Source organism: Mastigoproctus giganteus, chromosome 2 (assembly GCF_048544385.1).
Source record: "Mastigoproctus giganteus isolate SK-2022 chromosome 2, ASM4854438v1, whole genome shotgun sequence".
NCBI lineage: Eukaryota > Metazoa > Arthropoda > Arachnida > Uropygi > Thelyphonidae > Mastigoproctus > Mastigoproctus giganteus.
The window spans coordinates 192002334-192022942 of NC_143576.1; the positions used below are offsets into that span (position 1 = coordinate 192002334).

Sequence of the window (20609 nt, forward strand, 5' to 3'; positions counted from 1 at the left end):
AACATTGACCTGTTCTATATTTCCTGCTCTTAATGTCATTAGTGCCAACGTGTGCAACAATAGCACCTTTTGTGCGGTTAAAAGTACTGCGTATTTTCTTTGATTTGGCTGCTTTGCGGGACGAAAAACCCCAGATTTTCAGGGGGTAAAATCTTGCTATCTATTCCTGAGACCGACTAACTCAGCCACTGAGTTGAAAAAAAAAATCCATCTAAGTTCCTTGCATCATTGACGGGATTCGAATCGAGGCTTTTTCCACACGGTATGTGGAGGACAGTGATACCTGTGCTACCCGCGCAGCAGACGTTATTAGTAAAACTGTGTTGCTTTAATAAATTCAAGGAACAACGTGACATTCGTTTGAGGGGTGGAGATGGATTGTTGAAATGGGAAGCATTTTTTTTTTAATCTGATGCTGTATAAGCTTGCTTTTTTGCATCATTTGCCACTACTAATACTAATACCAGTATTAGACAATTTAGCATATCTTTTTTGATGATTTGCAAGATAGCGAACTGCTGATCGTTAAATGTCTTATGTCGGGATTCGTACGGAGGTTGGAAACTCTAAGTCCTGGGTGGATTATGATTCCTGGGTGTACTGAAGATGTTAAACATATTAATATATCCCATTAATTATTTATATTATGAATGTTAATGGTTTAATTCATTCTTAACTATAGGTTTTCGTATTTGGTCCGAAAATTGTGCGGGGTGAATATGAAACTGAGTCACGTGAAAAATTGCTGAGAACGAATTTTGCAGAGCATGGTGAAAATACTCCACTTTCGTTTGACACACTGAGTAGCAACTTACTAATCTGTGGTCTGACATTATTAAACTTAGTCACCCTTTGAATAAATGCCATGATGTTTCTGTATTTCGGCAACTGATGTGAGATGAACCTATCCCAATTCCATACAGTCGTTTTTTTGTTATATTTATTTTTCCTACCAAAGAAATGATGGCCGAGAGATTAGTATGTTTTCGTTTGTGAACTGTATAGTCACTTTGGTGGCAGTATTTCTCCATTAATTAAAAAAACGAATTATCTTGGCATAAACCCTTGAAACGCAGTCCAAAGTTCTAGTAACTACAGTGAAAGGATATCCCTTAAAATTCTTCCAGTCTCGATACCTGTGAATGTTTCTAAACAGTCAGCGAAGAAAACTATCGGTTGTACCCATTATGATAACAGCCAGATAGCAGTCTTCCTAACATTTATTTTTATCAACGTATCTTCATTATTTTTTTAATGAACTTTGTTAAAGCAATATGTGTTTATATAAATTTTTTAAATCTGTCTATTGAAGTTTCCATGTTTTCAAAAAGGCGCTCGTGCAGGTATATAACTGAAGTACTGGGTGACATTCACAAGGTCATTGGTGGCTTTCGGTGGAAACGGGTTTGCGTTGCTGTATTGATTGGTTTTCTTCATCGCGGGATTTTAAAAAGTGAAAATCTGTACTAAAATTCGTTTAGAAGTATAATAATACTAAAATGAGCAAACCAAAAGTTTTTGTTACAAGGGTGGATTGTCCAGAAGAAGGAATTAATATGCTTAAAGAAAAGTAAGCAATTTAATAAAAATGATTCTTTTCAATAACTGTTAAACTTTAATATTGCCTGAAATGGACGGAAATATCAAATTTCTCTTTAAAAATAATATATATATATATATTGACACTATTTTCATAAAATTTTCGTTTACTACATAACGGGTTGAGTTGTTTGGAATATGCATGGAATCAGCTACTTTGCTGACCTTGCTGACCCAATCAGTACATTGGGTCAGCAAAGTGTGTGTGTTCTACGATTTGTTTTGTCGACGAAAATTCAAATTAAAAAACATGCATTGCTTTTCTGAGATCTACTAATTGGGTCACGGTGTGAAATTATAAAATGTTGGTTCTAACCGGTGACGAAACTACCATACCACTAGGGCTGCTTTTAGGGAGCCAGACGGTTTGTTTGGCATCTTTGTTAAAGTGGCCGGGGGGGGGGGGAAGGCGTGAGTGGAGAGTTTTTAAAGCTTGCATGCAGGAAAATGGTATTACATGCCTTGATTGGTCAGGTAATTCACTTGACATTAATCCCATATAAAATTTGTGGGCAAACTTCCAAGGAAAATTGGGGAAAATGAACTGCAAAACAAAAGTTAAATGATTCAGTCCTTAATTGAACTTTTGTTTCATGATCCAGAATGCCAAAAAAATTGTCCAAAACTGGTGGAATCTATGCCAAATAGAGTGAAACAACTTATTTCAGCCAGAGAGGAGGCCATATTGCTTACTGAGTTCCACTTTTATAACATATTTATTTGACAAATTCTATTATTATATTTATTAGCCCAATGGTACAAGGAAGCCTGAGACTTATGCTGCACCAGCCAAAAAAAACTTCCTGAGTTACCCTGAGAGAGAAAGAAAGAAAGAAAGAAAAGTAAAGTAGAAAGGAATTGCCAAGAGGGAGAAGAATGATGATATCCAGTGCCTATTGTTTCGCCATGTCTATCTGTGAGAGAGAGAGGAGAAATAGTATACAGTTTCATTAAAATTTGGATTTAGTAATGAGTTTGATGTATTGAGTAGAACAATAAAACTATAGAGTTTTATTAAGTGTTCTATAAAGTTATAACATTAGTAATTAATCGATAAGGAGATAAGTGAGAACTATTTACTTTTCACTTTTATTAATAATAGAAAAAGAAAAAATTTATTTAAATTAGGAAAAAAAATTGAATATACCATTAACTAACTTGTTTTAGGATTTTCAAGATCAACTATCCCCTACCCCGATTGAAACTTGAATACTCATGAAATCGAGTGTTCAAGTTTCAATCATTATGGCAAGGTTAGACCCAATATCTTACAATTCATAGTATATTGAAGTGAACAAAGAAAATACTGGATATAATCAGTTAGACAATATTGGTGGGTATACATGAAAGGATTTAATTTTATTTACAAATTGAAAAAGAAAGAAAAAGAATGTGCCTTCATGCTAGCAATAGAAGGTTAAAAGAAAAGGAATTTTTTTTATAATAAAATATTTTACCCTTCCATTGGCCACACCTCCTGAATGGACACATCTATTCATATGACAGCTTTAAGTAGATTTCTCTTCTCTCTATACATTAAAGAAGTTTTCCTGCTAGTGATATTTATTGGAGCAAATGGGAGAAGAGGGCAGGGCAATTAAGTCACTACAAATGCAATTAATTATTGACAACTGCCTCCATAATGTGCACGAAACCATGACCATGTCTGGCATCATTTGATGTTCCATTGTAACATTTTTTTGTATATTAATGAAGGGACCCATCGTCACGATATAGTTTGTATATTTGTAAATATTTAGTATTTTTTAAATATTTTTTATAGTTTGTAAATATTTTAGTCCTGCTCTTTCAGATGCAACAATATTCTTCATGCATTATGGAACCCGAAGCAAAAAGCCTTTTCCTAAGTGACCTATGTAAATGCGGGTAAATAATTACATAGTGATATTTATTCGACCTTGAGAATGCCTGCACTACTAATGCACAGGTAAATAATTACATAGTCACTTCCTGACAGGTGTATCTTTTACATAGAAAGGATTTAACTTACTCCGTTAAAAAATTTCATACCTTTACATATTATGTAGAAAAGTGTACGTGGGGGTTGGTAAGCAAAGCCCCCTAATTTTTATTATAAAAATTTAAGTTTTTAGCTTAAATTAACACATGAAGACTTTACTCTTACCAGAAAAGGCTTCAGTTCTATAAATTGTAGTGTGTGTGTGTGTGGGGACTACACACCTGTAAGAAGATCTAATTGAGGTGTTTAAGGCTCTGAATGGAATTCTTCATCTTGCTCAGACTATGCACATGAGGGGGCATGAGTTCAAATTGAGGAGGTATGATTGCAAGGATAGATATACAGAAATTTGCTTATGGCCAGTGGGTAGAGTTGATTGTTGGAACAAACTTCCATATAGTTTTTTTTTTTTGTTTGGCTGATGCTTGCTCTCTTGCATCATATGCCTCTACTAATGCTAATGTTGTAGAAGTAGGTAGTTTAGATAAATTCAAGAAAGAATTTATCCAATTTTTTATGTAAATTCACTTTCCCTTAATAGGGATGATTTAGGAAGTGTTGGTTTTTTATTTTTTTGGTTGATGTCGTGTAAGCTTTCTTTCTTTCATTATTTGTACTAATATTGTTTAATGCATAGTAATGTAGCACAATAAATTTAAATTTATTTTTTACAAAACTTGACAGTATAGCATAACAGATTAAAATAATTATACTTTGTCTTGCTTTTGGAACTTAATGTTAAGTTTGTTAGTTCCAAATTTGTCAACTATTACATATTCAGTAGGTGTCATGGCTAAATTTATTAATCTTTCTAAAGCCAGCGGGTAGTTGGTTGGTGGAACAGACTTCCATCCCTTGTTGTGGAAGTTGATAGCCTAAATAAATTTAAGGCTCAACTGGACAGGTATTTCGAACGAACGAAGTGGAAGGGTTTTTTTTTTTTTTTTTTGCTGATGCTTCATAAGCTTGCTTTCTTGCGTCATATGCCTCTACTAATGCTAAAGATATACTTCTTGAGTACAGTAGAGCCTCAAAAATCCGAACGTCAATAATTTGAAACATTAATACTCCGAATGAGCCAGCATTTAATTTTTTTTTTTTTATGCTGGCGCCATAAAATAATTACAGTACCTGGTGATTATTGTGACCATGTCTGCAAATTGAATTTTGATTATATTAAACGGCAATTCTAATAAGTGAAAATCTGAAGAATATTATCCACAGGCTATAAAAATGGAGATATAAAGCACAAATTTACACTTTTTTTTTTTTCTCTTGCCAATTACAAAATTAAAAGATACGTAAAAATCAGAAGAATATTATCCACAGATTAGCAAAATAAAAATTTACCCTTGCATACATAGCTTAATTAATATACCTACAGTAATAACTAAATATAACATTTTCTAACCTGTTATTCAACACACTTTGTAATCTGATCTTTCTGTTCACTGACATTTTTTTGGGGGTTTTTAAAATCTAAAACAGTAAAAAAAGATTTGTCAATCAATAACAAAACACGACATGCAGAAATTGTAACTAACTTGATACGCGCAGGTGAGATACAGATTAAAAAGATTCTGAACAGAGATTTACAGAACTTTATTTTGCCCTACTGTAGTTTTAATAGTCTTAAAAAGAAGCAGAAATTTTTACCAATTGAATCGAAGATTGAGACTTTAAATAGATTTTCAAATGGAGAAAGCAGGTCTTCGTTAGCAAAATTTTACAGTGCTGGAAAGTCAACCATAACAGACATTAGAAACAACAAGGAAAAAATTTTCAAGTTCGCATTGAAACTTGATTTAGGTGGTACAAAAGAAAAAAATATGAGAACAGCTAATGACCCATCTCTTGAAGATTCTGTTTATTTGTGGTTCACATAGTGACAAAGTTTAGGAGAACCTTTATCTGGATCTTTGTTGTGTTAAAAGGTGCTGGATTTTAACAAAAACTTAGGCAGTCCCTTCGATTTTAAAGTCACTGTTTTTTGTCTCCAGAACAGTATTTTTGATAAGTTCGAAAATCTGAACAAATCGGAAGTCCAAACTGCCCCCGTCCCAATTAGTTGAAGCTCTACTGTATTTATTTTTATTTTTTTTTTTTCAGCTTTGAGAAGGACCTTTCACCTCCACAATGTTCGGAAATGTGAAATTTAAGTTAGTGTATTCCAAAATGTCCATCCGTGTTGGGTTTTAATATTTGCTGCAAAATGTTATTTCCTTGTTTATTTTTAGCTCATCAATATCTTCATCTTAAATAAGAATAATATTTGGATTTTTATTTATCGTAAAAAAATTTAAACAAAAACTGTAAAAATTTATAAATATATAAAATGATATAATATAAAATATTGTATTTATATAATTTTACATAAAATATTTCTTTATTACAATGAGACATTTACATTAATTATAGTTATTAATTTTGATATGAAATTATTAATGTTATAAAACTGTAACAGTTAAATTCTTATTAAATATTTAAAATTCTAGCAAAATTTTGGTGCCCCAAAACCACCTGAGCCTCCCAGATACATTTACATGGACCTGCACCTCTTTGGTAATATCATCTCTTAATTTGATCTCTAAATTCTTGAAGAACATCTTTTTCTCTTCATTTAAATTCAAAATTTCAAAATATTAAAAAAAAAAAAAAAAAAAAAAAAATTGCTTTGCTCCTTTCATTTCATGAATTTGAAGTTTAATGTTGTACCAAATATTGCAAAAAAAAAAAAAAATAATAATCATATAATATGAATATATGAATGAATTCCTCAGTATATTCAGTACACTTGTCTGGATGCTCATACTCAAATTGCCTTTTACTTTGTCTAACCATGCTGTTATTTGCTATACTACTTCTGTTTAAATTATTTCTGTAATATTGGCTATATGGATGCAGGGTAATGCCTCCTTGAAGAAATGATCACTGTATTTATTCTGAACTCTCCTGAAAACTTGGAAGTGTTTTTTGAAGTGGATTTCTGTGTTCACCTGTTTGAGTTAGGTGCAGTAGGATGTGTTTTCTTGCTTCTTTCTGGCAGCAGTTGTGCCATTTTTTTTAAAGCTGGAGACCTAGTCTTTGCAAATTCCTGGGTGAGATTCCTCCTTATTTGGTCTGTATTTTTAATCTGTTTATTTTATTTGGTAGCTTGTTTTTTTTTTTTTTTTGTTTTGTTTGAGAAAGGCCTAGAAAATATTTCTACTGACTTCCAGTAAGCTTTAACCAGAATTTATCTCCATTTCTCCTGCAAAACAGCTGCCAGGGTTGGTTTGGAAGCAGGTTCTTTTTGGCTATAATCTAATTCACTGTTACAATTCATTCCACATGTGTTATGTGTTATTTTGGGTTGAGGTTTTGGCTCCAAGCCAGTCCAGCATTTTTGCTGGCTTAATCTACAAAGTAATGCTGTATGACATAAATCATTACATAGTAATTTCTTGCTTGCACCGACCAAGTGAAAGAATACATACAGTAAATCATAAAAATAAAATGGAAACTCGCACACGGCACAGTTATTCAAGAGCTAACATATATTATATTTAGCACAAAAAAAGAACATAACATAGAAGCTTTCGGCTACTGTATGTAGCTTTTGTCAACTAATTGAGCACTGGAAAGCGGTGGTTTTTGTGTGTGGCTAACCTTCAAGTACGTAAGTACTTGAGGTCACGGAGTAGAGGAGGGTGGTTTATGGGCATGTTCAATTGGTGATGAGGAAGAGAGGGGAGAGGGAGAAGGTTGAGGTAGGTGGCTGCCATTACAATCACTATTACAATTCATTTCACAAGTGTTATTTTGGGTTGAGGTTTTAGCTCCAAGCCAGTCCAACTTTTTTTTTTGCTGGTTTGATCTACAAAGTAATGCTGTATGACATAAATCATTATCTAGTATTAGCATTAGTAGAGGCATATGATGCAAGAAAACAAGTTTATGCAGCATCAGCCAAAAAAAAAAAAAAAAAACCCTTCCACTTCACCCCTCCGTTCGTTCGAAATACCTGTCCAGCTGAGCCTTAAATTTATTTAGGCTATCAACTTCCACAACAAGGGATGGAAGTCTGTTCCACCAACCAACTACCCGCTGGCTAAAGGCAAATTTCCGCACATCTATCCTACATCTGTCTTTCCTCAATTTGAATTTATGCCCTCTCAGGTGTTTATTCTGAGCAAGAGGCAGTATCCCATCAGCATTGAGCATGCTCAAACCATTCAAGGCTTTGTACACCTCTATCAGATCACCTTGCCGGTGCCTAGTCTCCAGATACTGTAATTTGCAAAACTTAAGCCTTTCTTCGTAAGAGCAACCCTTTGTTCTGTTCACTAACCTTGTTGCCCTTCTCTGTACTCGTTCCAGCAGCTCTACATCCTTCTTGAAATGAGGCCTCCAGACCTGTATACAGTACTCAAGGTGCGGCCTGACCATTGCCTTATACAAGGGAATAATCACCTCCCTATCCATGCCAGAAAAATTCCTGTATATCATTGATAAGACACCAGGAGCTACTCTTGCAGCCCGTCTGCACTGTCAGAGAACTTCATATCTGCCTGCACAATTACCCCCAGGTCCTTTTCATTCTCTACCACTGTCAGTGTAGTACCACAGAGTTGATACGTTGCTCTGGGGTTGCTGTTTCCCATATGTAGTACTTTACATTTGTCAATGTTAAACTTCATTTGACACCTCTCAGCCCATCTGCTCAACCTTTCCAGATCCTGTTGCAGCAGCATAGCGTCAGTAGCGTCAATCATATAGCGTCCTTAACAACCCTGCCAACCTTTGTATCGTCTGCAAACTTGGATATTAAGCTTGATATACCATCATCAATATTATTTATAAATACAGAAAACAACAATGGACCCAACACTGAACCCTGAGGGACTCCACTAATAACATTAGTCCACGATGAGCAGTGTCCATTAATTACCACTCTCTGTCTTTTGCCACTCAACCATCCCTTTATCCATAGCAACAATTTGCCACTAATGCCACACTGCTCCAATTTGTGCAGCAGTCTTCCATGTGCAACAGTATCAAAAGCTTTTCTAAGATCCAAATATATAATATCAAAGTTATTCCCTGCATCCAGTTCTTTTGTGACTACATCATAGTATCCAATCAAATTGGTCAGGCAAGACCTTCCCTTAACAAAACCATGCTGTGTCTGAGCTATAACTGAATTCTTGTCAAGGTGATCCTGCAGTGCTTCTTTAACCAGTGCTTCCATTAATTTTCCTGGAACAGAAGTTAAACTCACAGGTCTATAATTACTTATAGTAATTTCTTGCTTACAGTGATGAAGTGAAAGAGTACACACAGTGAAACATGGAAACCTCAACTTTCTTCCTTCCTTTCTTCTTCTACTGCTCTCTCCCCCTCTCTTGACTTCTTTCTTTCTCTCTCTCTCTGGTCACCCTTCACACGCATCCATAAACCACCCTCCCCTCCTCCGTGACCATGCACCATAAAAACCACCGCTTTCCAGTGCTCAATTAGTTGGCATAGGCTACATACGGTAGCCAAAAGCTTCTATGTTATGTTCTTTATTTGTGTGGTGCCTCCGTGGGCAGGAGCAGCAGTGCATAGCACACGCTTCTTAATTAGACTGGGGTTAGAGTCCGTGCCCACCAAATACAGATGATGCGGAAAAGTCAGGGAATGACCACTACATATCCCCGGAGCAATATGGCCTTAGTTGCTAATGCTCCTAAAAACCAAATAACAAACAAACAAACGTTTTGTGCTAAATTTAATATATGTTATCCCTTGAATATCTGTGCCTTCTGTCAGTTTCCATTTTGTTTTACTGTGTGTACTCTTTCACTTGGTTGGTGCAAGCAAGAAATTACTGTCTCCAACTCCTGACCTCACAGGGTTCTTCAGTCATCGCCATAAATCATTATTGTATTGATACTGGCAAGGCCTGTTTTTTCAGTATTGGAGCACTGTAGGTGGCAGGTGATTGTCTAAAATGGCTGATTAAGGAATAGACTTCATGGTTTCAGGCTATACATTCCCTTTAGTGGGTCTGCATGCTGAAGCAACCTCCCAGTTGTGCCGCTGTATAGGTTACAGATTAGCATCACTGGGATCCAATGCTTGCAGATAGGTTACAGGCTAACATGATAGGAATCTGGCCTGTATGAAACTCAGAAAGAGGGAGCAATCCTGGTGGTTGAGAGGCCCTGCTTCAACAAGACGAGTGGATTCACTTTGAAGGGTCACCTGAGTCAATGCCATGCTGATACTCTCATGATTTGAGAGACAGGATTCAGGCTGGTGGCAGTGTGGGTAGTGGCATTCCTCTAGGCTTTGTGGCAGGTGGAGACTTATGCACTGAACAAAATAAAATCAATTATCAATCCTGATAATTCTGGTACCCCAACACAGTCCCTACCAGTAAACTCAGTCAATGACTTGTATGTCATTGGCTTATACAAAGGGATAATCACCTCCTTTTCCCCACTAGCAAAATTGTTTATCATTGACATGACTCAGTGACCTGCTCAGAAAACTACATATTAACTGCACAATAACCCCCAGGTCTTTTTCATTTTATACCACCCCGAGTGTAGTACTACACAGTTGGTACGGTTCTCTGGGGTTACTGTTACCCATATGCAGTACTTTGCATTTGTCAATGTTAAACTTCAGTTGCCACTTCTCAGGGCGCCTCCGTAGCCAGGTGGGCAGGAGTAGCAGTGCGTAGCACACGCTTCTTGATTAGACCGGGGTTCAAGTCCGTGCCCACCAAATACGGAGGATGCGGAAAGGTCAGTGAATGACCACCGCATATCCACGGAGCAATATGGCCTTAGTTGCTAATGCTCCTAAAAACCAAAACAACAAGCCACTTCTCAGCCCATCTGCCAAATTTTATAGATCCTGTTGCAGTAACATACTGTCATTACTGTCAGTAACATCCCTGCCAACCTTTGTATCACCTGCAAACTTAGACATTAAGCCTGATATACCTTCATCAATATCATTGATAAATACACAAAACAACAATGGGCCCAACACCGAACCCTGGGGGACTCACTAATAACATTAGTCCACGAAGAGCAGTGTCCATCCATTACCACTCTGTCTTCTTCCACTCAACCATCCTTTTATCCGTTATAGCAACTTTCCTTAATGTCATACTGCTCCAGTTTGTATAGTAGTCTTCCATGTGCAACAGTATCAAAAGCTTTCCTGAAGTCCTAGTATATGATATCAAAATTATTTTTGGCATCCATTTCCTTTTTGATCACCTCATAGTTGTTTGTTTGTTTGTTTGTTATTTGGTTTTTAGGAGCATTAGCAACTAAGGCCATATTGCTCCGGGGATATGCGGTGGTCATTTCCTGACATTTTCACATCCTCCGTATTTGGTGGTCACGGGCTTGAACCTCGGTCTAATCAAGAAGCGTGTGCTATGCACTGCTGCTCCTGCCCACCTCATTGGATACTATGAGGTGGGCTACGGAAGTGCCCCCCTCATAGTATCCAATCAAATTGGTCAGACAGGACTTCCCCTTAACAAACCCATACTATGTCTGAATTATTACTGCAGTCTTGTCTAGTTGATTCTGCAATACTTCATTAACCAGAGACTCCATTATTTTCCGCAGAACAGAAATGAAATAAGGTCTCTAATTACCCTTCTCACACTTTGATCCCTTTTGTGAATTGGGGATAATTTGCACATCTCCAGTCTCTGTGGACCTTCCATGAGTCCAATGATGTTCTCATAATTATGGCTAAGGGTTTGCTTACTTCCTTTGCCGCTGCCTTTAATATAACTGGACAGATCCCATCCACCCCAGGTGCCTTTTTTATGTTTAACTTGAACAGTTTCTCCTTCACTTTTCTCTCAGTTATTACAAAATCATTTAGTTCCCTGTTAGAGTTAAATAAGCTTCTAACCTCCACTTCCCTATAGAATTCATCATGTGTGAACGTTGATACAAAATACTCGTTCAGTTAGCATTGGTCACAATTCAAGAGAGCAAGCTTATGCAGCATCAGCCAAAAAAAACCTTCGATTTCACCCCTTCATTCGTTCCAAATACCTGTTCAGCTCGGCCTTAAATTTATTTATGCTACAACTTCCACAACAAAAGATGGAAGTCTGTTCCACCAATCAGCTACCCAGTTTGTCAGCTCTCTAAGCAGGATCATCAATAGTCGAACCATTGATATCAAGTGGACCAACCTGATTCATCCCGTTCCCTCTAGAGTTTACATAAATAAAGAAGTCTTGGCTGTTTTTCTTTGCATCCTTTGTCGGAAGATATTTCGTAATTTTCCTTCGTTTGACTAACTTCCTTTGTGACTTACAGAATAGCTTATATCTATCATAGGCTTCTGTGTCACGTGATAATTTAATAAAATCCGATATATTTTGAATTTCTGCCATGAGTTTCATTAGTACAGACAGTTTTCAAGTTCTGTACAGTGGGAAAAAAAAGGAACTGGATGCAAAAAATAAATAATTTTGATATAATAACTGATGATGTTACCAACAGCAAATTCTAAGTGGGAAGCATTCAAGCAATTAATAGTGGAAGCTACTAAATGTTTCATACCTATTAAGAAATATTGTTCAAGGTTTAGGCCTAAACGGTTGTCAAATGAACTAATGAGACTCGTGGCAGAAAAGAAAAATGGATGGGATGCATATAAATTATCAAGCGACACAGAAGCCTATGATATATATAAGCTAGTCTGTAATCAAGTCACAAAGGAGGTTAGGCAGGCGAAGCCAGATTACGAGAAATCTTTGGCAAAGGATGCTAAGAAAAACAGCAAAGATTTCTTTACTTACATAAACTCTAAAAGGAAGGGGATGTACATAAACTCTAAAAGGAAGGGGATGAATCTGATTGGTCCACTTGATATCAATGGTTCGACTGTTGATGATCCTGCTCAGATAGCAAACAAACTGAATGAATATTTTGCATCTACATTCACACAAGAGGAGTTATTAAGGTTTGAAAATGCCACAAGGTTATCAAATTGTAACAGGGTGCTTAATGATTTTGTAATAACTGAGAACAAAGTGGAGGAGAAATTGTTGAAGTTAAACATAAGAAAGGCACCTGGGGTGGATGAGATCTATCCAGTTATATTAAAGGAAGGGGCAAAGGAAGAAAGCAAACCCTTAGCCATAATTATGAGAGCATCCTTGAAGGGAGAGGTCCCCACGGACTAGAGATATGCAAAAGTGTCCCCAATTCACAAAGGGGGATCGAAGGGTGACACGAGTAATTACAGACCAGTTAGTTTAACTTTTGTTCCGGGTAAAATAATGGAGTCACTGGTTAAAGATGCATTGGAGGATCATCTAGACAAAACTGCAGCAATAATTCAGACACAGCATGTGTTTGTTAAGGGAAAGTCTTGTCTGATAAATTTGATTGGTTATTATGATGTGGTTACAAAGGAACTGAATGCAAAAAATAATTTTGATATCATATACTTGGATTTCAGGAAAGCTTTTGACACTGTTGCGCATGGAAGACTACTGTACAAATTGGAGCAGAATGGTATTAAGGGTAAGTTGCTACAATGGATAAAAGGATGGTTGAGTGGGAGAAGACAGAGGGTGGTAATCAATGGGTGCTGCTCTTCGTGGACTAATGTTGTTAGTGGAGTCCCACGGGGTTCGGACCAATGTTGTTTTGTATATTTATCAATGATATTGATGAAGGTATATCAGGCTTAGTATCGAAGTTTGCAGATGATACAAATATTGGCAGGGTTGTTAATGACAGTAATGGCAGTGTGCTACTGCAACAGGATCTAGAAAATTTGGGCAGATGGGCTGAGAAGTGGCAACTGAAGTTTTGACATTGAAAAATGCAAAGTACTGCATATGGGTAGAAGTAACCCCAGAGAAAAGTAACAACTGTGTGGTACTACACTTAAGGAGGTAGAAAATGAAAAAGACCTGGGAGTAATTGTGCAGTCAGATACGAAATTTTCTGAGAATGCAGACAGGCTGCCTGGTGCAGGTCATGGGGTGTTGTCAATGATATACAGGAATTTTGTTAGCAGGGAAAAGGAGGTGGTTGTCCCTTTGTATAAGGCAATGGTCAGGCCACGCCTTGAGTACTGTTTGCAGGTCTGGAGGCCTCATTTTACGAAGGATGTAGATTTGCTTGAGGGTGTACAGAGAAGGGCAACAAGATTGGTGAGGGGAATGAAGGGATCCTCTTACCAGGAGAGGCTTAAGTTCTGAAAATTACAGCAGCTGGAGATTAGGCACCTGTGAGGTGATCTGATTGAGGTGTATAAGGCCTTGAAAATGGGTTGAGCATGCTGAATTCTGATGGGATTGTTCCACTTGTTCAAGGGGGCATAAATTGAAATTGAGGAAGGATAGATGTAGAATAGATGTGCAGAAATTTGCCTTTAACCAGTGGGTGGTTAATTGCTGGAACAAACTTCCATCTGTTGTTGTGGAAGTTGATAGGTTAAATAAATTTAAGGAGGAACTGGACAAATATTTAGAGCGGATTGTTTTGTAATTTTTTTTTTTGGCTGATGCTGCATAAGCTTGCTTGCTTGCTTCACATGCCACTGCTACTACACGACATCCAATTAGGCCTAAATCTTGAATAGTATTTCTTAGTTGGTATGAAAAGCCTAGTAGCCTCCAAGATTAATTCCTTGATTGTTTCTCATTTAGAATTTACTATTGGTAATATCATCAGTTGGTTTCACTGTATAGAATTTAAAAACTGTCTGAGTACAATGTTTCACATCAGTACAATGTGATAACTGCCACCTTGTTTTTACTTTATCTGTTAAATCTTAATTCACGAATAATCACTGCTGATAATCAGATCAAGGGTATATACTCCCTCTGGTTGCTCTCTAACATACTGTTGCTGAAAACAGTTATCCACAAAAGTCTTGCTAGTGTGTGAGTGACCAACCCACAGTTTCCAGTAAATATCTGGTAGGTAAAAATCCCCCATTATAAGATATTCTGATTTACTTGCCCACTTTTTCTCTGTACAATTGTTCATTGTACTCATCAGAGTCATTAGGCCTATAACACAGTCCTACTCTCATTTTTGCTTTCTCAGTGCTTATGTCACACCAAACTGTCCATCTATGTCAACTGGATGCACTTCTTTAGATTTTTTTTTTTTTTTTTTCAGTATCAGCTTAATTCCTCCTCCCTTCTATCCTGTCTTTCTTTTCTAATATACACACATTTTATTCTCCAAATTCCAATTCTTCACTATTTATATCTGTGTTACACCTCATCTCTGATATCTCAACAATATCATTTGATGTATTAACCAGCCCTTCAAATTAATCAAATTTATTTACTGTATGCCTAGCATTGTTGTACATGAAAGTATACATGCACCTGTTTTTACTCTTAGTTACCCTATCACAGACAATGTATTTACTTGTTCCATGATGACTCCCACCAATCCTTGAAATCCCTGACACCTTTCCTTCTAGCATGCTGTTCATTCTAATAGATGCAGTGCAAGAATCAATTTCACCCCTGCCTATGTCTACTGTTAATCTTTTAGTCTGTTAATTCCTCCAAGCTAGTGGTTTTCCAAACCACCTAAAAAAAAATGCCAAACCTCAATCTTCTATATTTGAATAACATCCACAATGATGCATTTTAGGAGTTTAGCTCATCCCAAATCTCATTTGTTTTCACCTATGTGTAATGCCATTCTGATTATAAAATTTAAGGTCCATCTTAGATATACACCTAATTCTGTTTTTGCACAAACTTTTTTTTACACGAATTTGATTTAACATGAATTCAAAATAAATATTTCATTTTCTTTTTACGCGAGTCATTTTGATTTAACACGATTTCTATGAATTTTTTTGCCTAAATTCTAAGAAAAACTTTTTTTATTTGTGGCATATTAGTATCATTTCTATATTACACACACCAATAGATTGGATAACAGCTAGTGTGTGCATTTTGAAATGCATGCTTTTGTTTACCAATGTGTACATCTTGGTATCTATGAATCATCAACGTTTTTATTGACTTTGGTGCACATCTATGGTATTCGTGCATTGTATCTTCGGAAGACATTTAGTAGTAAGCTCTATTTCAAAGTGAAAGAATCTTTAGTTAAATTTGTGCACATATAAATTTATTAATTTTGCCGATAGTCAATAAATTGTAAGTTTACAAATTTTTCATACTTTTTTTATTAATTATAACCGAGATATTTTTCGGTAGCCCTTATATAACGTTGAATAATTCGCCTATTACCAAAATGAAAAGGAAAGAGATTTCTTTGGAACTTAAAATTCAAATTTTAGATTGTCTTGCAACTGAACAAGGGGCTACGTCTGTAGGAAAGCATTTTGGTGTACATGAAGCTACCGTAAGAACTATTAAGAAAAATGAAGCTGCAATTAGGAAGTCGGTATGTTCTGGAACAAAAGTAAGTGTTAATTCATCATCATATACAAGAAATATTGTCAAGGAAAAAATGGAAAGGGCTCTGGTAATATGGATAGAAGATCAGTCATAAAAAAGAGTACCAGTAGGTGGAAATGCCATCAAGCAAACAGCACTAAGAATTTACAGACAGATTAGAGAAAAGGAGCCAAGCACTTCATCTCAGTTAAACAGAAAGTATGAATTTTCTGCGAGTACAGGTTGGATGACAGGGTTTCTTAAAAGGAATGCTCTTCGTAATATAAAAATTAAAGGTGAAACTGCATCTGCAGATGAATCAGCTGCTAAAGTATTCCTGCAGGAACTTTCAAAAATTATTGAAGATGGAGGATACACTCCTGATCAAGTGTGGAATGCAGATGAAACTGGTTTCTTCTGGAAACGAATGCCAAACAGAATGTATGTAGCCAAATCGCAGAAAACTGCTGGTGGTTTTAAGGTAGCTAAGGATCGTGTGACCTTATTATTTTCCTCCAACGCTTCAGGAGATCGTATGTTGAAACCACTGCTGGTAAATCGAGCCCTAAATCCATGTTCAATGAAAGGTGTAGATATCAATAAACTGCCTGTTCACTGGATGGCAAACAAGAAGGCCTTGGTGACCACTGCTATCTTTACAGAATGGTTCAACAAATGTTTCGTTCCAGAAGTCAGACGTTATATATGAATTTTGAAAGGTCTCAAATTTAAAGTTCTTCTGATTCTTGACAATGCACCTGGCCATTCTGTCTTGGAACACCCAAACGTACAAATTTTATTTCTGCCACCTAATACTACATCTTTGATACAACCACTAGACCAAGGTATAATTGCGACAATTAAAACATGCTACGTAAAACGAACATTCCAACACGTTTTGGACAAACTGAATGATGAAACACTAACAGTCATTGATGTGTGGAAGAAATTCTCAGTTATGGATTGTATCAATCAAGTTGGATTAGCGTTAACTGAATTAAAACCAGCAACTTTAAATGCGTGTTGGAAAGCGGTTTGGCCACAATGTGTAAAAAGCAAAGATCCCATCATCCCTAATACGACAGAATTTCCCAACATCATTACAATGGCACACAAAATTGGTGGAGAAGGATTCGATCTATCGTTTGAAGATATTGATAAATTGTTAACCGACAAAGCCCTAAGCGAAGATGAAATATAGAGGTTGTCCTTGGGACTCCTTATCCCACAGAACGTAGTGATAATGAAGAAAATGATCCTGTTCTAAATGCAGATTTAATAAAAGGTCTGGAACTGGCCAGAAAATTAGGTAATCATTTTGTCAAACATGACCCTAATGAGGAATGCGGTGGGAAGTTTTAACGTGAACTGAAGTTGTTGACAGCCTCTTACAGAGAATTATAACGGCCTAACCAAAACACGAACACAACGATTGAATAACTGAATTCATTCGTAAAACCGGTGAAACATCAGCACCAGAGGAGACTCTTGCTGATTTTGCTCAAGAGATCACAGAAAGAATTTCATTAATAGAGGAAGAAGACGATGTCCACAACATTTCTAGTGATAGCAGTGATATTCCAGTCGTACGCAAACGTATGCGCCATTTATTATCAGAAAGTGAAAATGAATAAAATCTTATGCGTAAAACAGATTTTTTTTTTTTTTTTTTGTTCATGAAGAATTTTTTTCATTTCATATGCATACAAATTTACTTTAATACATTTTCATTACATATTATTACATGTGTATTTTGTTGAAATAAAATAATAACGAATATTTTTGTGTGTTTTTTTTTTTTAATTATTTTTACTGATCTTTTCTTCCATAAATACAATGTCTTTTTTTACATCAATTTTTTTTACATGTATTTTTCAGGAACATATCTATCGTGTAAAAACAGACTTAGGTGTACTCTTCTTAAATAAGAGTGCTTTCAATAAACAGCATTACTCCTGCTATCCTGTTATGTCTTTCCTATGTACATTGCACTCACTATATTTCGTGATATTTTTGTTATGTTCATATTTGTTGATATAATCAAATTAGTAATTAGTTTACCACTGGAAAATATAGTTTTCACTTTAGTAACAATGTTTGTGTACGTGATTGCAAATTTTTTTTGTTTTTTTTTTCTCTCTCTCCCTTCCATTTAATTGAAGGATTTTAACTTGCAGAACTCTGCTTAAAGAAATTTATAGGTTTATATTATGTGCAATGTAATATGAAAGATATATGTATAATGTGAAAATAAGTACCTTATTTAAAAAGCTTGCATGAGATAAAAAAAAAAAATAGCATAGTAACAAAGCCTGCCAATATAATATATAACTCCATACAAATACTTTAAATTTATCAAGAATTGAATTTAGCATTTTTTAAAAATGAGGTTTCACTATCTATTTATGCACAAAATACATTAAATCTTGTTTTTCTTTCAGATGTGATGTAGAGATATTTAGTGGAGATTTTCCAATTCCACATGAAGAGTTAGTTAAAGGAGTTAAAGGAAAGGATGCCCTGTTTTGCTTGCTAACTGATAAAGTAGATGCAGCAGCCATAGCTGCTGGTGGTAAGTCATTACATGAGTCGACTTTTTTTCTCTCTCTCTCTCTCTCTCTCTCTCTCTCTCTCTCTCTCAGAAAGGTCTACATACTTAGGATTGTATTCCTCTCCTTTCCACATGTATCATTCTAGTTGTATATAAAATTTTTTTTATTATCTCATTTACTTATATTAACTATCTTTTCATTCTACCTCTACATTCACAACATTTTTCAGAATTATATCTATTTTTCCTTCTAGTTTTTCTTGTTTTATTTATAATTTTTTTACATTTTTATGTAGTTAAGTTTTATTTATCTATTGACCACTCATGTATTTATTATTATTTATGTGAAAAATGCATCCTTGCTACATGTTTTCTATTTTGTTAGTGAATTACGGAAGCAGCTGATATCATTCATATTTCCAGGATATGCAATTCACTTTTTGAGCTGGATAAACAACATTTTTGAGGCATTTATAAGGTCAACCACCATTTTTATTCGTTTATTACCATTTTTTAATGAATTTAATGTGACTGTCATCCCAAAGTGGTGAAATAGGAAGAGAAATGTTGTGAAATACGCATTTTAAGTAGTACTTAAAATGAGTGTTTCTCAAATTGGTATTCTAACTCTTTGTTGCTGGCGATGTGTGGGAAAAAAAAAATATTTAATGAGGCATTAGCATTAGTAGAGGCATATGATGCAAGAAAGCAAGCTTATGCAGCATCAGCCAAAAAAAAAAAAAACCCCTTCCACTTCACCCCCCCCCCCTTCGTTCAAAATACATGTCCAGCTGAGCCTTAAATTTATTTAGGCTATCAACTTCCACAACAAGGGATGGAAGTCTGTTCCACAAAACAACTACTCGGTGGCTAAAGGCAAATTTCCCACATCTATTCTACATCTGTCTTTCCTCAATTTGAATTTATGCCCTCTCAGGTGATTATTCTGAGCACGAGGCAGTATCTCATCAGCATTGAGCATGCTAAAACCATTCAAGGCTTTGTACACCTCTATCAGATCACCTTGCCGGTACCTAGTCTCCAGACACTGTAATTTGCAAAACTTAAGCCTTTCTTTGTAAGAGCAACCCTTCGTTCTGTTCACTAACCTTGTTGCCCTTCTCTGTACTCGTTCCAGGAGCTCTACATCCTTCTTGAAATGAGGCCTCCAGACCTGTATACAGTACTCAAGGTGTGGCCTGACCATTGCCTTATACAAGGGAATAATCACCTCCCTATCCCTGCTAGAAAAATTCCTGTATATCATTGATAAGACACCATGAGCTACTCTTGCAGCCCGTCTGCACTGCTCAGAGAACTTCATATCTGCCTGCACAATTACCCCCAGGTCCTTTTCATTCTCAGCCACTGTGTGTAGTACCACAGAGTTGATATGTTGCTGTGGGGTTGCTGTTTCCCATATGTAGTACTTTACATTTGTCAATGTTAAACTTCATTTGACACCTCTCTGCCCATCTGCTCAAACTTTCCAGATTCTGTTGCAGCAGCAAAGCGTCAGTAGCATCCTTAACAACCCTGCCAACGTTTGTATCGTCTGAAAACTTGGACATTAACATTGATATACCATCATCAATATTATTTATAAATACAGAAAACAATGGACCCAACACTGAACCCTGAGGGACTCCACTAATAACATTAGTCCACGATGAGCAATGTCCATTAATTACCACTCTGTCTTCTGTCACTCAACCATTCCTTTATCCATAGCAGCAATTTGCCTCCAATGCCACACTGCTCCAATTTGTGCAGCAGTCTTCCATGTGCAACAGTATCAAAAGCCTTTCTAAGATCCAAGTATATAATATCAAAGTTATTCTGTGCATCCAGTTCTTTTATGACTGCATCATAGTATCCAATCAAATTGGTCAGGCAAGACCTTCCCTTAACAAAACCATGCTGTGTCTAAGCTATAACTGAATTCTTGTCAAGATGATCCTGCAGTGCTTCTTTAACCAGTGCTTCCATTCATTTTCCTGAAACAGAAGTTAAACTCACAGGTCTATAATTACTTGTGTCAGCCTTTGATCCTCCTTTGTGAATTGGGG

The 20609-nt window shown here is 36.1% G+C and overlaps 1 protein-coding gene across 1 annotated transcript in view; it reads left to right on the forward strand.

Annotated features, from left to right (window-relative positions):
- The first annotated feature begins 1388 nt into the window (after positions 1-1388).
- Positions 1389-20609, forward strand: part of LOC150089866 (glyoxylate reductase/hydroxypyruvate reductase-like) — a 151727-nt gene continuing 132506 nt past the window's right edge. Inside the window, exons 1-2 of the mRNA XM_090368871.1 lie at positions 1389-1570; positions 18431-18561. Of these exons, the coding sequence (XP_090224997.1) occupies positions 1500-1570; positions 18431-18561 (202 nt within the window). The 5' untranslated portion in view covers positions 1389-1499. The remainder of the gene's footprint in view (positions 1571-18430; positions 18562-20609) is intronic.